Consider the following 17,757-nt stretch of genomic DNA (forward strand, 5'->3'; position numbering starts at 1 on the left):
TCACCAGGGTCGCCTCCATGGAGTGCTCATCCTCATTGTCCTCTCTAGGCACCTTGATGCCTCTATGCAGAGCATTCACCAGGGTCGCCTCCATGGAGTGCTCATCCTTGTTGTCCTCTCTAGGCACCTCGATGCGTCTGTGCAGAGCATTCACCAGGGTCGCCTCCATGGACTGGTCATCCTTGTTGTTCTCTCTAGGCAACTCGATGCCTCTATGCACAGCATTCACCTGGGTCGCCTCCATGGAGTGCTCATCCTTGTTGTTCTCTCTAGGCACCTCAATGCCTCTGTGCAGAGCATTCACCTGGGTTGCCTCCATGGAGTGGTCATCCTTGTTGTCCTCTCTAGGCACCTCGATGCCTCTGTGCAGAGCATTCACCTGGGTCGCCTCCATGGAGTGCTCATCCTCATTGTCCTCTCTAGGCACCTTGATGCCTCTATGCAGAGCATTCACCAGGGTCGCCTCCATGGAGTGCTCATCCTTGTTGTCCTCTCTAGGCACCTCGATGCGTCTGTGCAGAGCATTCACCAGGGTCGCCTCCATGGACTGGTCATCCTTGTTGTCCTCTCTAGGCAACTCGATGCCTCTATGCACAGCATTCACCTGGGTCGCCTCCATGGAGTGCTCATCCTTGTTGTCCACACTAGGCACCTCGATGCCTCTATGCAGAGCATTCACCAGGGTCGCCTCCATGGAGTGCTCATCCTCATTGTCCTCTCTAGGCACCTCGATGCCTCTGTGCAGAGCATTCACCAGGGTCGCCTCCATGGAGTGGTCATCCATGTTGTCCTCCCTAGGCACCTCGATGCCTCTATGCAGAGCATTCACCAGGGTCGCCTCCATGGAGTGCTCATCCTTGTTGTCCTCTCTAGGCACCTCGATGCCTCTATGCAGAGCATTCACCAGGGTCGCCTCCTATGTATTATTGCTGTGGAGACATTGGCAGAGCAACGTAGACCCTGACACTAGGAGCGGAGAAGATGTTTCGTTGTATCTGTGAGACTCATGGAGTCACTGGCTGGAGTCCTGGAGCTGATCCGGATAATAAACTTCCAGCCACTGTAGGTGCCCTCAGAGGACCCCCATATATTGGTGTGTGGGTCACCAGCAGAGTTGAGGACTCTATGAATGTTCTCACTAATACACTGAAGTAATGTTGTATTGCAGTGAGTTATTGTCTATGCACATAAAATACAGAAGGGATTGTGATGCCGGGGGCTGGCAGAGGTAAGTACTTACACGTCTGCGAGAAAACTATTTCCAGGTCGATTCTAAAGAGTTTCCAGCGTTCTCCGGCCTTGTGCTCGCTGCTAGTATTATGCCGGCAGCAGCCACGGAGCCAGGAGACTCACAATTCCCCCGCTGCCTATTGATAGAAGTGCGAGTGTCACTCGTCTTGTGCTTTCTTGTAAATATTTAGCAGAATCCAGGACCCCCCCCCCCCAGCGGGTGCAGCGTTCATCGCATTGCTTCACAGATACTGACTACAATACATTCGTGTGCACAAGGTTTTATAACAGGACGTCTGAGAATTTTTCCAAACAAATTACAGAAAATGTTTTTTGCTCCGTGTTTTCCATCAGGTTTATCTTTCTATGAGTGAAGATGAGAAGTGTCCACAGATGGTAGAAGTGATGGTCTCCTCGCTGAGTCCTTCCTGTCCCGAGGTCCCTCCGGCCTCTCCTGTAGTGCGGGAACGTGCGACTCCAGGAATAAGAAGCCGCCGGGACAATTCAGCCTCACGACTTCTCCTCCTCGGATCCCACTCACCACTAGGTCCATTCCACACAAAAATAAACCCTTTTATAGCCTCGATATTGTCTGGGAATAATCTGATAGGTTAAAAACATTTTCTTTTGGTACAAAATTTCCAACATTTACTAAACCCACAGGAATTCTATATCAATATTTCTTTGCCAAGTGCCTTCTCTGATGATAAGTAAAACTATTTTTAGAAGCAAAGTTTTTCCCACACTCTGAGCATGAAAACAGCTTCTCTCCTGTGTGGCTTCTCTTATGTGCAACAAGATTTGATTTATCCGAAAAACATTTTCCACATTCTGGGCAAAAGAAAGGCTTCTCCCCCGTGTGAATTCTCCGATGTCTGACGAGATCAGATCGTATTGTAAAACATTTCCCGCATTCTGGGCACGGATAGGGCTTCTCTCCTGTGTGAATTCTCTTATGTGCATGGAGATTAGATTTTTCTGTAAAACATTTTCCACAGTCTGAACATAAATATGGCTTCTCCCCTGTGTGAATTCTCTTATGTCGGCCAAGATCGGATTTACTAGTGAAACATTTCCCACATTCTGAACATGAATATGTTGGCTTCTCTCTTGTGTGAAGTTTCTTATGTGTAAGAAGATTTGCATTATCTGTGAAGCATTTACCACATTCTGCGCATCTGAATGGCTTCTCTCCCGTGTGAATTCTTTGATGATTTCTCAGTTTTGTTTTAGTACAAAAACATTTTGCACACACGGAGCATGAATAGGGCTTCTCCCCCGTGTGAATTCTTTCATGTGTAACGAGATCTGATTTACTTATAAAACCTTTCCCACATTGTTGGCATGGATATGGCTTCTCTCCTGTGTGACTTCTCTGATGTCTAACAAGAACAGATTTACATATAAAGCTTTTCCCACACTCGGAGCATGGATATGGTTTTTCTCCTGTGTGAGTTCTATGATGTATATTAAAACTCGATTTATCTGCAAAACATTTCCCACATACTGGACATGGATATGGCTTCTCCCCTGTGTGAGTTCTCTCATGTGACAGAAGATACGATTTCTGAATAAAACCTTTCCCACATTGTGAGCATGAATACGGCCTCTCCGACGAGTGGATTTTTCTGTGTGTAACGAGGCTTGATTTGTGTGTGAACTGTTTCCCGCATTCTCCGCACTGGAACCTTTTCCCCCCTTTGTGTCCGGTGCTTGTGGTGACCACGTGTGGCGGGTCAGGAGAAGGTCCCTCAGGATGAGGAGGATTGTATGATGGATCTGGACTGTAAGGTCCTGGAGGTTCATTGTCCAGGTCTTCCCTTCTCCAATCTTCCATCACATCTTCATCTTCTACTTTTACCGACAACATGAAATCTTCTCCAGGATTATTACTGGGATTTTCTGTAAAGATTAGAAATGGATTTCCCATGAATTATCAAACAACAAAATGTAAAAATATTTAAGTAACTTCCTATTACGCTAAACACAGATCAGCTTTATGTTATTGAGCTACGAATCCCGTCTACTACCCCACGACAGCCTCTCCTGCCCCATCCATCACCTCTATGTGTCCCATCACCCTTATATCTACACAACAGCCTCACCTGCCCCACCCATCACTTCTATGTGTCCCATCAACCTTATATCTACACAACAGCCTCTCCTGCCCCGCCCATTACTTCTATGTGTCCCATCACCTTTATATCTACACAACAGCCTCTCCTGCCCCGAGCATCACCTCTATGTGTCCCATCACCCTTATATCTACACAACAGCCTCTCCTGCCCCGTCCATCACTTCTATGTGTCCCATCACCCCTATATCTACACGACAGCCTCTCCTGCCCCGTCCATCACTTCTATGTGTCCCATCACCCTTATATCTACACGACAGCCTCTCCTGCCCCATCCATCACCGCTATGTGTCCCATCACCCTTATATCTACACGACAGCCTCTCCTGCCCCGTCCATCACCTCTATGTGTCCCATCACCCTTATATCTACACAACAGCCTCTCCTGCCCCGCCCATCACCTCTATGTGTCCCATCACCCTTATATCTACACAACAGCCTCTCCTGCCCCGCCCATCACCTCTATGTGTCCCATCACCCTTATATCTACACGACAGCCTCTCCTGCCCCGTCCATCACTTCTATGTGTCCCATCACCCCTATATCTACACAACAGACTCTCCTGCCCCGTCCATCACTTCTATGTGTCCCATCACCCCTATATCTACACAACAGCCTCTCCTGCCCCGTCCATCACCTCTATGTGTCCCATCACCCTTATATCTACACGACAGCCTCTCCTGCCCCGTCCATCACTTCTATGTGTCCCATCACCCCTATATCTACACAACAGCCTCTCCTGCCCCGTCCATCACCTCTATGTGTCCCATCACCCTTATATCTACACAACAGCCTCTCCTGCCTCGTCCATCACCTCTATGTGTCCCATCACCCTTATATCTACACAACAGCCTCTCCTGCCCCGCCCATCACCTCTATGTGTCCCATCACCCTTATATCTACACGACAGCCTCTCCTGCCCCGTCCATCACTTCTATGTGTCCCATCACCCCTATATCTACACAACAGACTCTCCTGCCCCGTCCATCACTTCTATGTGTCCCATCACCCCTATATCTACACAACAGCCTCTCCTGCCCCGTCCATCACCTCTATGTGTCCCATCACCCTTATATCTACACGACAGCCTCTACTGCCCCGTCCATCACCTCTATGTGTCCCATCACCCTTATATCTACACGACAGCCTCTCCTGCCCCATCCATCACCGCTATGTGTCCCATCACCCTCTTATCTACACAACAGCCTCTCCTGCCCCGTCCATCACTTCTATGTGTCCCATCACCCTTATATCTACACAACAGCCTCTCCTGCCCCATCCATCACTTCTATGTGTCCCATCACCCTTATATCTACACAACAGCCTCTCCTGCCCCGTCCATCACCTCTATGTGTCCCATCACCCTCTTATCTACACAACAGCCTCTCCTGCCCCATCCATCACCTCTATGTGTCCCATCACCCTTAAATCTACACAACAGCCTCTCCTGCCCCGTCCATCAATTCTATGTGTCACATCACCCTTATATCTACACAACAGCCTCTCCTCTTACATTAGGAGCAGAGACAAGCGATTCATCCAATGTAGGCCTCGCTTAAAATTCACCAAATCTTTCAAATGTTTTGGGCCCACATCTACTTGGTTGCTTCAATTGGTCTGACAATTGGTATATTACTCTAAAAGACAGGCATAACATAACATCATGTCAGCTCTCCTGGACGCTCATCTTCCGTGGAGCGCACAATTCTCAGCTCCGAGTATGTTTAGACACAGGATACAATCAAAGTCCACGTGAAATAAAAATGGTGAATTAGTACTCACCGGTAATTCGGCTTCCATCTAGTTCTCCATGACGGCCAATCTGGAGGATGCCCATTGACCTCTGTAGGGACAGGAAGAAGAGAGGTTTAAAGCCCCGACCTGCATCCTCCCGCCAGTGGTCTACCAAATAACTACACCGGTGGAAGTTTTTATTTCATATGTTATAAATTCACATACATTTAAGGCAACTAGAAACAGAAAAATAGGGAGGCAATATATAGGCAGTCATGGAGGACTAGATGGAAACCGAATTACCCGTGAGTGTTAATTCACCATTTCCATGACGTCTTCCCATGACGGCCCACCTGGAGATTTACAAGATAAGTAGAGTGTGTTACGGTGGGATGACCGCTTGCAGAACCTTCCTTCTATAGGAGAGGTCCTGAGAACTTGGCAAGTCCAAACAATAATGTTTGATGAAAGTAGACGGTGAAGCCCAAGTGGCTGCCTTGCAGATTTTCTCCAAAGATGCGCCTCTTCACTCGGCCTAGGAAGCCGACATGGCCCGAGTGGAGTGAGCCTTCAAATTGGTAGGAGCTTCTTTCCCCTGTTTGGAATAGCAGGTGGTGATAGCTGACTTAAGCCATCTTGCTATAGAAGTTTTTGAAGCCTTTTTCCCCTTATTCCTTCCCTGAAATTGAACAAACAGGTTATGGTCTATGCGCCAAGGACTCGTGGCCTGAAGGTAGGCTAACACTGAGCATCTTACCTCAAGAGAATGCCACGAGGATTCCCTGCTTGAGGAAGGGTGCTCACAGAAGGATGGAAGGGTAATCTCCTGGTCTCTGTGGAACTTGGATACCACTTTGGGGGTAAAGCTTGGATCTAAAGTAAGGATGATACAATCAGAGAGGATACGCATGTAGGGTTCTCTTTGATGGAGATAGCCTGGCCGTAGGAACTGCGATAAGGAGAGTGGTCTTCAGTGTTAAATTTTTAATGCTAGTGCAGTCCAAGGGTTCAAATGGAAGCTTGGAAAGTACGTCTAAAACTAAAGAGAGATCCCAGGTTGGAACCTTTTTAAGGATCTGGGGTCTGATCCTGGAGGTGGCTAAGATAAATCGCTTGACCCACCTGTGCTCTGCCAGGGGAAAATCGAAGAATGTGCTGAGATCAGAAACTTGTACTTTCAGGGTGCTAATAGATAGCCCTAGTTTCAAGCCCCCCTGTAGGAAGTCCAGGATCTGAAAAATATTGGGGTTAAGTTGAGAGGGAGGATTATCCCCACAGAACATCCAAACCTCTTCCAAATTTTATGGAGGACTGGAGATCTTGTCTTTGTCTTCTCAAATAGGACATTGCCGTAGTATTGTCCGACAATATGTGGACGTGACGATCTTTTAGGAGAATGGTATTTGTTCTCATGGCTTCCCAGACTGCTCTCAGCTTCCGATAGTTGGACAGGCTCTTTGATTGGGAAGGGGTCCATGATCCTTGGGTGTAGTGATAAGGGAAGACTGCTCCCCAACCCACACTGCTTGCGTCGGTTGTGATGGTAAGACACGGAAGGCAGTGACAAGAAACCCCTTTTTCCAGATTTTACATCTTTAACCACCACTGTAGGTCTCTCTTTATTGAGGAGTGAATGGTGACTTTTTTCTCTAGACCCGAGGTACTTAGATTCCAAGATCTGAGGATCCAGTTTTGTAGGGTGCGAGAGTGGTTTTGGCTCCAAGCTACCAATGAAAGGCAGGCTGTAAGGAGACCCAGGATCTTCGTTGCCCCTCGGACCGAAATGGAAGTCCTTCTCCTGAAGGAATGAACTTGACGTCTTAAGTTCTCCACTTTTTCCTGGGGAAGGAAAGACATCTGGTAAGCAGAATTCAGAATTCAACATTACTCCCAAAAATTTCTTGTGAGTGATAAATCTGATTTCTGGGTGTTGATTAACCACCCTATATCTGAGAGTTTCTTGATAGTAATGTCTCTTGCAGCAATTAGATTTGATCTGTCTTTCCCTATAATAAAAAGATCGTCTAGGTAAGGAATGATGGAGACATTCTGTAGACTTAAGAAGCCTACAACCTCCACCATGATTTTTGTGAAAACTCTTGGAGCTGAGGAGATACCGAAAGGGCGTGCTTGAAACTGAAAATGGAGGATAGAACCCTCTGGAGAAAAGACCTAGAACCTGAGAAATTTTTGAGATGAGGAGTGAATCGGGACGTGATAGTAAGCACCCTGGAGATCTATCGTTCACATACAGTAATTGGTGTAGATGAGTTGGGTAGCGGATCTTACCGACTCCATGCAAAACTTCCTGTAGGTGATGAAGTTGTTTAGTGACTTTAAGTTTATGATACGTTGGGTTTCTTGACCAGGAACAGCGGAGAATAAAATCCGGTCTTTTCTTGGTGTTGGGGAACCTGAATCACCACTCCTGAATGAACGAGGGAAGGGACTTACTGCCCGATGAGAGAGTGAGTAGAAGAAGAGGTAGAGTATGAGGGGGAAGGAATCTTGAAGGAGGGGGGGGCACTGAATTCTATATTGTATCCAGATCTGATTATGTTCAGGACCCAAGGGTTTGAGGTTATATGTTCCCAATGAGACATGAACCCTAGAAGAACCCCCCCCCCCTCTCTGGCATCACTGCTTCTTCCCCCCGGCGTTGTCAGATGAATAGGAAAAAAGGAATCCCCTTCCTCTACCTCCCTTGGGATAGCTCCAGCATCCCTGTTTACCTTTCCCACGAAAGGAATCTTTGGGGTTCTTGAAGGGACGAAAGGAAGGTTTCTTATAGGCTGTTCTGTTTTCAGGAAATCCTTTCTTTTTATCGGAGGCTTTTTCCAAAATAGTGTCCAGTTCTGAACCCAAAAACAAAGCCCGCTGTGAAGGGAATGGTACAAAGCTTAGATTTTGAACGAATGTCGCATTAGTTAAGGCCCCCTCTTTAGCCGCAAAATGAACACCTGCGGCAGAAGCATCAGCCAAGAAGACAGTGGCGGATCTCAGTAACGGGATGCTTTCCAGTAGAGCCACTATGGGAGTACCTTCCCTGATGTGTGATTCAAGTTCATTCAGCCAGAAGAAGAGGGTCCTTGCTACCGAAGTAGTGGATAAATTAGACTTCAAGGTAGTCATGGAAGTTTCCCATGCTTTTTTAAGAAGGGCATCAGACTTCCTGTCCATAGGATCTCTGAGCTGCGCCGAGTCTTCAAAGGGAAGGTCCGTCTTTTTGACTACTTTGGTCACCTGAACATCCACTTTAGGAACCGTGTCCCAAACCTTAGAGACCTCCTGGTCGCAAAAAAGACGTCTTCTAAAACTTTTAGAGATAATGACCTTCTTTTCTGGGTCCTTCCACTCTTCAGTAATTAGTCCCATCAATGTGTCATTAACCGGCCACCAAAAAGCTCGTCCTCCCTAGACATAGAGGGAACCTCTTCTTCAATCTTGAGGGTCTCACGTAAAGCCTTTAATAGATTATCCAGTTCAAGCTTTTGACTGAAATCCTGGGAATCCTGATCCTCTGTATCCACTAGAGAGCAGGATGGAGTCTGGGAATCATAATTTTCTTCATCTAATAAAGAAACTACTGTCAGTCTGGGTTTTTTGGAAGGAGGATCCCTTTGCATTGCTGAGGCAACGGATGCGACCACTTTTTCTCCGATAAAAGATTTTAATTGGTCCATAAAGGACGTTTTTTCTTCATGCATAAACCCTTCTATACAGGGTCTGCATATGGCCTTCACGTAGGAGATGAGCATAGGGTGAAGATACATGTTACACTTCTTAGCAGCAGTCTTACTCTTCACAGAATGATCAGACTTGCTAGATTTTTCAGATCTTTCTGATCTATCCTCCTTGGGGTTCTAATACACAATAGTAACATAGTTAGAACATGCCATACAGCACCACTTACATGACCAGGAGGGTGGAGTAGGCCCAAGTCTGCCTCATCATCCATAACGACGTCTGGGACGGCAAAGGTACAAGCTGCACACCTAATAGACCTCAGATCAGCATAACCTGCCGCTGAGTAGTCGAATAAATACCTTATCGGGGAGCCCATCCCCCTTTGCATAGGCCACATCCGCACGCCGCTGGAGAGGAGGCAATCTGGATCCTCCAGGCCCAGGGAAGGAAGTGTCACAACCAGCTCCGACCACGGACCCGATCCAGAGGGGAACTAAAGCCTGCAATAGGCCGGCGTAACCCCGGTAAGTGAGACATCCCCCCCTCCCTGGAGGAGAGAGAGAGAACCTCTCTTGACCTGACCCCTGTAGGGACAGGAAGAACACTGGCGGGAGGATGCGCGTGGAGGCCCTTTAACCTCTCTTCTTCCTGTCCCTACAGAGATCAAGGGGCATCCTCCAGGTGGGCCGTCATGGGAGGACGTCATGGAAACATGGCATTTTATTGGACAATTTTAGAACAGGTTGTAGCACAGCATGTGGACATGGATATCACAACCCTATGCACTTATCCATGTCCACATGCTGTGCTACAACCTGTTCTAAAGTTGTCCAATAAAATGCAATGATATTATTTCACGTGGACTCCGTTTGTTTCCAGTATACTTGAAATATAGTCAGTTAACCTCAAAAATTGACACACATGTACACCTATGCACTGTTACACAGACCTATACAGGCTTATGACGTCTTTACACACAACCTACTAAGGTATTTGTGTTATCCAGGCTGTTCAGCAGGCTAGGACAGTGGAGATGGGGAGTACAGAAAAGGATAAGAAAGCAGCTGCTGACATGCAGGAGGATACAGAGCACACACAGAGGTAAATAATCTTCATCATGTGTATCAGACTGCTGTGACACTCTCCTCACTGACCAGACTGTAACCTTGTCAAAGCTCAGAGAGAAGGGGGTTGTGTAGAATAGGCTTATTCTTTATAAAAACAGACCGGCTGCAGGTGAAGGAGGTGGACTGTGTGGGAACATGAGGGCAGACTGTGGAGAGGCTAGAGCTGACATGAAGAAACTCCTTCCTGTAATTACGGAGCAGAAGCACTGGAGTGTGAACAGTGCACAGACCACCCCTTAATCTCCTGCTGACTATGAAGACTGTCCCGTTATCTTTTGTTAGTCTCTAGGGATTCTTTTTGGCAACAGAATGCTGGGCTAAAAGGAGAGAAGCTGAGCAGCTCACACTCACACGCTGCCTTCAGCCGTATCCCGAACACCGGTAGAACTGCCCTGTCCAACCTTCTTACCAGATTTTTCCAAAGATAAGCCGGAAACATTTGGCTTCACTTTGATTTGCTAGATCAGTACCGAACCTTCAAACTAACAGATAGATTCACTCATGATGTCTCCCTAGTATAAAGACATGTGACAGAACCTTCCAACATACAGTAGGCAGAGCATTACATTTTGTTACGGTTGAGCAGTCTGATGCTGCAAGTGAAGTCTTCTGGTTTCGCTCTCCTCTTACCGTGTGATGTGCGGGGCCGGGGGTCCTCCATCATGACGTCCTGGTACCGGTCCTTGTGTCCCTCTATATACTCCCGCTCCTCCATGGAGAAATACACAGCCACATCCTGACACCTTATAGGAACCTGACACACACAATGACACAGTCATCACCCAGACCCCTCCAGTGCCGTTACTGGATCATTTCCCAGCATTCCCAGCAGTGTCACCTCTCCAGTCAGCAGCGCAGTCATCTTCATGGTCAGTTCTAGGATCCTCTGCTCATGGATCAGGGAGAGAGGGGGAGGCTCTGGGATGGGGCCAAGGCTCCTGCTCCATCCTCCTCCTGGCTCTGTGATAGGGCCCCAGCTCCATCCTCCTCCTGGCTCTGTGGGGCCCCAGCTCCATCCTCCGCCTGACTCTGTGATGGGGCCCCAGCTCCATCCTCCTCCTGGCTCTGTGATGGGGCCCCGGCTCCTGCTCCATCCTCCACCTGGCTCTGTGATGGGGCCCCGGCTCCTGCTCCATCCTCCGCCTGGCTCTGTGATGGGGCCCCAACTCCTGCTCCATTCTCCTACTGGCTTTGTGATGGGGCCCTGGCTCCTATATCCATCTGACTCCTGGAGATGGCACCTAGGAGCCACACACTTTCCCAATGTCTTCTTCACTAATGTGTAAACCTGTGTATGTGAGACACAATGATATATTAGTATATACACAATATATCCCTGATGTATGGAGAGTCCTGGCTAAGATATGGATTCTATCATCCAGTAAAGATGATAGAAATGTGGAGGCGATTACCTCTCCGCTCAGCAGGGAAATGATCTCCAGGGCGAGGCTGAATATTCTTCTGGAGATCTCGTCCTTGTCCATCCTTGGTGGTTGATGAGGAACCTGGATGGAGGATCTAGTACTGCAGGCGGCTCTCACCCTCCATCTCCTCCTGCTCACAGTCTTGTGGTAATGGGAAGGTCGGTTGTGTCTCTCCCACTGATTGGATGTGGAAGGATCTGAAACCTAAAGAAGATCAAATACCCAAGCTTAAAAGACTTCAACCAAAAAGTTGTTTCCAAAACAACTATTGTATTCAATATGACACTAAAATAGGAACAGACGTTTAAAAAACATAAATACACGAAAGTGAGTGGGGAAGTGGCGTCGCCATCTCCAGACTTACCTTCGAGGTCTCACCCCCCCCCCCCTAACTCCTGTTTAGGCAGAATTTGTTGATTGTCTAAACCACATCATGAGAATGGAAGAACTTACAGCTCAGATAATGATTAAGTCAGCACTTTTCATAAAGTTGGGTCTACCTGGTCCATGTTTCAGACCACAGCAGCCATGACTTCCTGGCTTTCTTCCGGAGATGCCTTATTACCAATGTCTTGTCCTTTTTACCCCCCCCCCCCCCAGTCCCTTATGTGTTTCCCTGATGTTCTTATCCTTAGTCCTTGTTCATATGTTTATTACTGTGCTTACATGATGCTCTAATTCATATAGAGTGTTATGATCATCCAAAACCAGCGCCTGTTGTGTGCATGTTGTCATTAGATGAACAGGATTTTTAATAAAAACTGATTTACCCATAAAAAACAAGTGCATTGTGCTGGAGGGACACAAACATTGGAGGGACAGGACAATCCCCAGTAATGGGCACGGAGCATCCAATAGTTATTATTACTAATACAAATGTGCGGCTGCAATGTAAGCAACGCTCTCCCGCGCTCCAACAGACGAGTGCAGAAAATCTTTATTGGGTTATTTGTTAGAATCCATAGAGCATACACTACGTCAGCCAACGCAATGGTCTTGTTTCTATATTTTGGCACCCGCTTTGGCCGTGTGAGGGTCGGGTGAGCTGAGGCTGAAGACAGGGCACGTATACAACCATTAAACATATCGTCTTTTTCAGCTGCTCCAACATTGAAGTGCCCCATGCATTTACCTATAATGCTGGGTGCCCACGACACCCCAACACGTGGTAACGTCAACCAGGCAGAGGTAGAAACAGACAATAAGGAGAATTGTTCTCACCAGATATAAGAAATAATGGCTGAAGCCTCTATATTGGGCGCTCCGGTCATGTGATCCGAGCATGTGACACATCACACCACACCACATACACAATGCACCATGTGACCTGATATAGGAACAAGGAGGCGCATCCACGTCCGCGCATGCGCACCAGCGCCAGCCCACCGAGTGGGGGCAGATAACAGACTGGAGCTTCCGATAGGTGTAAACAGGCGGCATCCACATAAATCAGAGTCTGGCTGTACAGGGGGAGCATAAAAATATAATGTGACGTCTTTCCAATATACAAACTAAGCGACAAATAACAATAATGATTCATATGAAAATAGGTAGTGACATCATTTATAGAGACAGCAGTAACCTGCACAATACACGGGACCAACATAAAGTTATAGGTGAAAGGTGGTAGAAAGGCTGAGGATAGACTAAGAACCTGACGGGTTTTTCGGTTTGAAGTCCCTTTGAGGAGGAGGAGGAAATCCCCCGGGGCCATTGGGGGTGTGATGCTTGTGGAAGCCGCCCCAATATAGGTTCAGATGACAGATTTGTAGACTCCACAAATCAGAAGGAAATTGTAATTACATCACAAGGTCACCAAAACCTACGGTATCTTATACGTCCTAGCAACACAATCCATATCAGCCTCACGTCCAGGGAGATGACGGTTACACAACACATGAGAACCAACATCACAGGAGGTCCTATAGCTCAACCACATGGAAGTGGACCTTACGTACACTCAGCCCCTCTGGACTTAATGAATGTGCTGGGCGTCCATCTTGTCCCCCGTCAGCCATTTTGTGTAACTTGTGCAGTGCTCGCTGGGTGAGAACATGTGGTCCTGAGATAAGGACGCATCGCCCCGTCCTGCAGACACCATGTATAGCAGGGTGCTATCCATTCCTGTGACCCTCTCCCCCAGATCTCCAAGTATTTTTCTTACATATACGTGAAGGACTCATAGGAACTTCCTTCCAATAATGACCGATATGGGAAATCATGAGACAAGTTTCAAGCATTTGCTTCCACCACGGATTGGACGCTCCATTCAGGTTACACTATAGTTATGGCGGTGGTGGTGCGTAGCATTGTTATACGCCGTGTCGCTGTATACATTCCCTCTATAGGAGCATTGTTATACGCCGTGTCATTGTATACATTCCCTCTATAGGAGCGTTGTTATATGCCGTGTCATTGTATACATTCCCTCTATAGGAGCATTGTTATATGCCGTGTCATTGTATACATTCCCTCTATAGGAGCATTGTTATACACCGTGTCGCTGTATACATTCCCTCTATAGGAGCGTTGTTATACGCCGTGTCGCTGTATACATTCCCTCTATAGGAGCGTTGTTATACGCCGTGTCGTTGTATACATTCCCTCTATAGGAGCGTTGTTATACGCCGTGTCGTTGTATACATTCCCTCTATAGGAGCGTTGTTATACGCCGTGTTATTGTATACATTCCCTCTATAAGAGCGTTGTTATACGCCGTGTCGCTGTATACATTCCCTCTATAGGAGCATTGTTATATGCCGTGTCGTTGTATACATTCCCTCTATAGGAGCGTTGTTATATGCCGTGTCGTTGTATACATTCCCTCTATAGGAGCATTGTTATACGCCGTGTCGCTGTATACATTCCCTCTATAGGAGCGTTGTTATACGCCGTGTCGCTGTATACATTCCCTCTATAGGAGCATTGTTATACGCCGTGTCGCTGTATAATTCCCTCTATAGGAGCATTGTTATACGCCGTGTCGTTGTATACATTCCCTCTATAGGAGCATTGTTATACGCCGTGTCGCTGTATAATTCCCTCTATAGGAGCGTTGTTATATGCCGTGTCGTTGTATACATTCCCTCTATAGGAGCATTGTTATACGCCGTGTCGCTGTATAATTCCCTCTATAGGAGCGTTGTTATATGCCGTGTCGTTGTATACATTCCCTCTATAGGAGCATTGTTATACGCCGTGTCGCTGTATACATTCCCTCTATAGGAGCATTGTTATACGCCGTGTCGCTGTATACATTCCCTCTATAGGAGCATTGTTATACGCCGTGTCATTGTATACATTCCCTCTATAGGAGCGTTGTTATAAGCCGTGTCGCTGTATACATTCTCTCTATAGGAGCATTGTTATACGCCGTGTCGCTGTATAATTCCCTCTATAGGAGAATTTTTTTACGCCATGACACTGTATACATTCCCTCTATAGGAGCATTGTTATACGCCGTGTCATTGTATACATTCCCTCTATAGGAGCTTTGTTATACGCCGTGTCGTTGTATATGCAACATCCCCCACCGGGGCCTTTTTCTTGGGGCCTGGTGACAGCCGGGGCCCGGGATATCGGAGTGGCTGGCAGTTGCGGCCTAGGCGCGCTAGTGTCATGGTGCTTGGTATGGGGACCGGAGGACTGTCCTACAGCCTGGCAGCTCTCCAGCAGGGTGGTGTTGGCAAGAAATGATGAGGGAGAGGCTGCTAGAGTAGCTCTCCCTGGGGCACTTAGCCTACACTTCCATGAAGTGTAGGCTAAGTGATCTGTACGGACAAGCCGCCCATGGTCCTGGAGACAGGCACCTGGGTTGTTGTCGGACTAAGACAAGGACATGCGTATTCTAAGTACGACAGTTGGTCGCTGACGCCATTAAACACATTTGTACAGTATGAAAGGCGTGGTGTCATGTACTGTAATCCACTCCTTGCACCAAGGCCTGTATATTTGTTTATGAACACTTCTTCCCTGGCGACAAATATATAGTATATGTGCATTACATTGGCATATGTGACACAATAAGACATTGTACAAGGTACCTGCCGACTGACATTCTTACACCTGTGTGAGTGGCACCAGGTGCAACAGCTTTAGCACCCCCGGTTCCCTAAGGACCCGCAGTTTACGGACTACCCCCACTTACGAAGCTTCGGTTTGAGGCATAAGATAGCGGTCAGGGTTTACATAGAGACGGTCCGACACAGCCACACTACAATCTGAAAAGCCTATAAAAGGTTAGTGCAAACTACTGGCATAACATTGACAGTGGTGCAAACATATTTGTAAACGCTCATTGGCTTAGGAGCACAATGGGTACACATCTTCTAACATTAACGGTGCAAACGTTACAGGAACAGGCTACTTTGAGTAGCAGGATACAAGATGTCTCTTTTCCTATATAAAAAGGGAAAGGCATAGAAAAATGCAAGCAAAATGTCCGTACCTAAAAAGGAAGGCATTAAGTGCAATACGATAAAATGAATAGCAACTTTTCTGTGAAGTAACCGGCTAAGTCTCTCAGAAGGCTTTTGAAGAAAAGTCCATCTTCTGGGTACAGCCCTTGATGTGGGGAAAAGTGCAGCAAACAAAGGGTCTCCTCTGGGTGTAAAGGGACAGAATCCTTTGGTAGTTATCTCGGCTTCAGCAGAGGTGGATGCTAATGTTGCACATAATACTGGTGAGCAGTTCAAGGAGAGTCTCTTGACTGAGATAAATAAATAGGGGAAAGAGTCTCTGGCTCTACAAGGTATATGGGCACTCAGCCCAACTGGGAGTAGTAGAAGAAATATAAAGTATTATTTACAATAAATACACAGTGCCTGGTAAGGGCTACAGCCCATCAGGGTTACTATTCTTGCTGCTCAAGAGCAATGGCTGCAGGCATGGGAGCAGAAACTGCAGCAGGGACATCATCAGCCTGGGTGAAGAAAGCAGTGTTGAAATCTGTCACCTGAAGACATCTGGTGGTAGAAACTGGAACTGCTGACATGGAACACCCAGGAGCTGGAGCTGGAACAGCAGGGAGGTCATCTGCGGTGATAGGCATCTCAGCAAAGGAAGGAGGCAGGCACTTCTCTGACTGACCTTCAATAGCTGGGGGCGCTGTGGAGCACATGATGATTACTGCAGGAGTTGGAACTTCTTCATTGTTGACAGCTGAAGGATTGTTGTTCCTGGACTGACCTGTAGCTCTTGGGGGCGCTGTTGCGCTGGTAACCTCTGTAGCTGGCAGGGCGTTCTCACCAGACAGCCTGGGCCTCTTAGCAGGTGGTCCTGGATACTCAGCAGGCTGGTCAGTCTCATTAGGTAAGGGGTCAGGCCCCTTTAAGAATCCCTTTTGTAGCCGGGCCTCCTAATGGGGAGATGTTGTCCCTCTGCAGGGCAGCTGGACTGTACCCCAGCCGGGGCTAAGGGAGATATAGTGAGAGTCACTGTGATATAGGCCCTGGGGGCCATGGTACTCACATTTGTGGTGGTCCTCTGGAGCGCCGGAATCGGAGGAGGCAGCCGCTGTGGAGAATCCGCCATTGGAGACTGCGTACGGGAGACAGCAGTAAGTGGTGCAGCAGATGGAGGTGCCCGAGGCTCGTGAGCGACACTTGGTTCCTCACTTCGGCGGCTGTGTGGAATGTCGGCAGGACAGGAGACAGCATGTGGGGAAATCCAAGATGGCCGATTAACCCCTCTGATGCTGGATGGCGGCTGCGCTGACTCTGAGGTACTTCATGGGCTCTCACTGGCATTGCAGCGCGGGAGAGTTTCGCGCTAGAGGGCGGAGCTTGAGTCGTTCCCGTCAGGAGCTGTGGCGTGCTGAATTTTCTCATGCGCCACAGCGGTCTGAGGCAGGATTCGCGCCATGTGCGCAGGGGGCGGAGCTTAGCCCGTGCAGACTGTGGGTTCCAGCCAGTGGCAGGCTGGAATTACTTGCTGCGCCACAATCCCCTGAGGTAAAGGCTTCGGGCACTGCAGGTCCGGATGTAGCAGAGCTGGCAGAGTTCTGTGACAGGGATTAACCTCTGGAGTGCTGGAGCAGAGCTCGACAGCATGTGGCAGCAGTATATCACAATGTGATATCAATGTGGAAAAGCACAAAGTCACTTGGGCCTAAACCCGAATGGAAGCAGGGTTAGGCAGCACAGTAGATTTGTAATAAAGTACAGTCTATAGTGCCAGAATAAGGCACAGAAGTAGAAATCCTGTTCGTGACGCCACTTGCAACATCCCCCCACCGGGGCCTAGCCTTTTTCTTGGGGCCTGGTGACAGCCGGGGCCCGCAGTACCGGAGTGGCTGGCGGTTGCGGCCTAGGCACACTGGTGTCACGGTGCTTGGTCTGGGGAACCGGAGGACTGTCCTACAGCCTGGCAGGTCTCCAGCAGGGTGGTGTTGGCAAGAAATGATGAGGGAGAGGCTGCTATAG

General features: G+C 48.0%; 2 protein-coding genes across 4 annotated transcripts in view; both read right to left on the minus strand.

The window, feature by feature from the left end:
* The window catches only part of LOC140122800 (uncharacterized), a 119,672-nt gene that overhangs the window by 63,491 nt on the left and 38,424 nt on the right, over window positions 1-17,757 (minus strand). For 2 of the 3 annotated variants that reach the window (XM_072144003.1, XM_072144002.1), the window contains exon 2: window positions 11,324-11,512. In XM_072144003.1, the coding sequence (XP_072000104.1) occupies window positions 11,324-11,395 (72 nt within the window). In that variant the 5' untranslated portion in view covers window positions 11,396-11,512. Of the gene's footprint in view, window positions 1-11,323; window positions 11,540-17,757 lie in introns of all 3 variants that reach the window. The other variant, XM_072144000.1, reaches the window with a different exon arrangement.
* LOC140122816 (uncharacterized) lies at window positions 1,504-3,132 on the minus strand. The gene has a single exon (XM_072144046.1). The coding sequence runs from the start codon at window positions 3,098-3,100 to the stop codon at window positions 1,904-1,906; it is 1,197 nt and encodes a 398-aa protein (XP_072000147.1). The 5' UTR covers window positions 3,101-3,132; the 3' UTR covers window positions 1,504-1,903.

The sequence above is a fragment of the Engystomops pustulosus genome, chromosome 3 (genome assembly GCF_040894005.1).
Source record: "Engystomops pustulosus chromosome 3, aEngPut4.maternal, whole genome shotgun sequence".
In the NCBI taxonomy this organism is placed as follows: domain Eukaryota; kingdom Metazoa; phylum Chordata; class Amphibia; order Anura; family Leptodactylidae; genus Engystomops; species Engystomops pustulosus.

Excerpts from the sequence above, each read along its gene's own strand:
- LOC140122816 (XM_072144046.1), bottom strand. The coding sequence starts at position 3,100 with ATGTTGTCGGTAAAAGTAGAAGATGAAGATGTGATGGAAGATTGGAGA.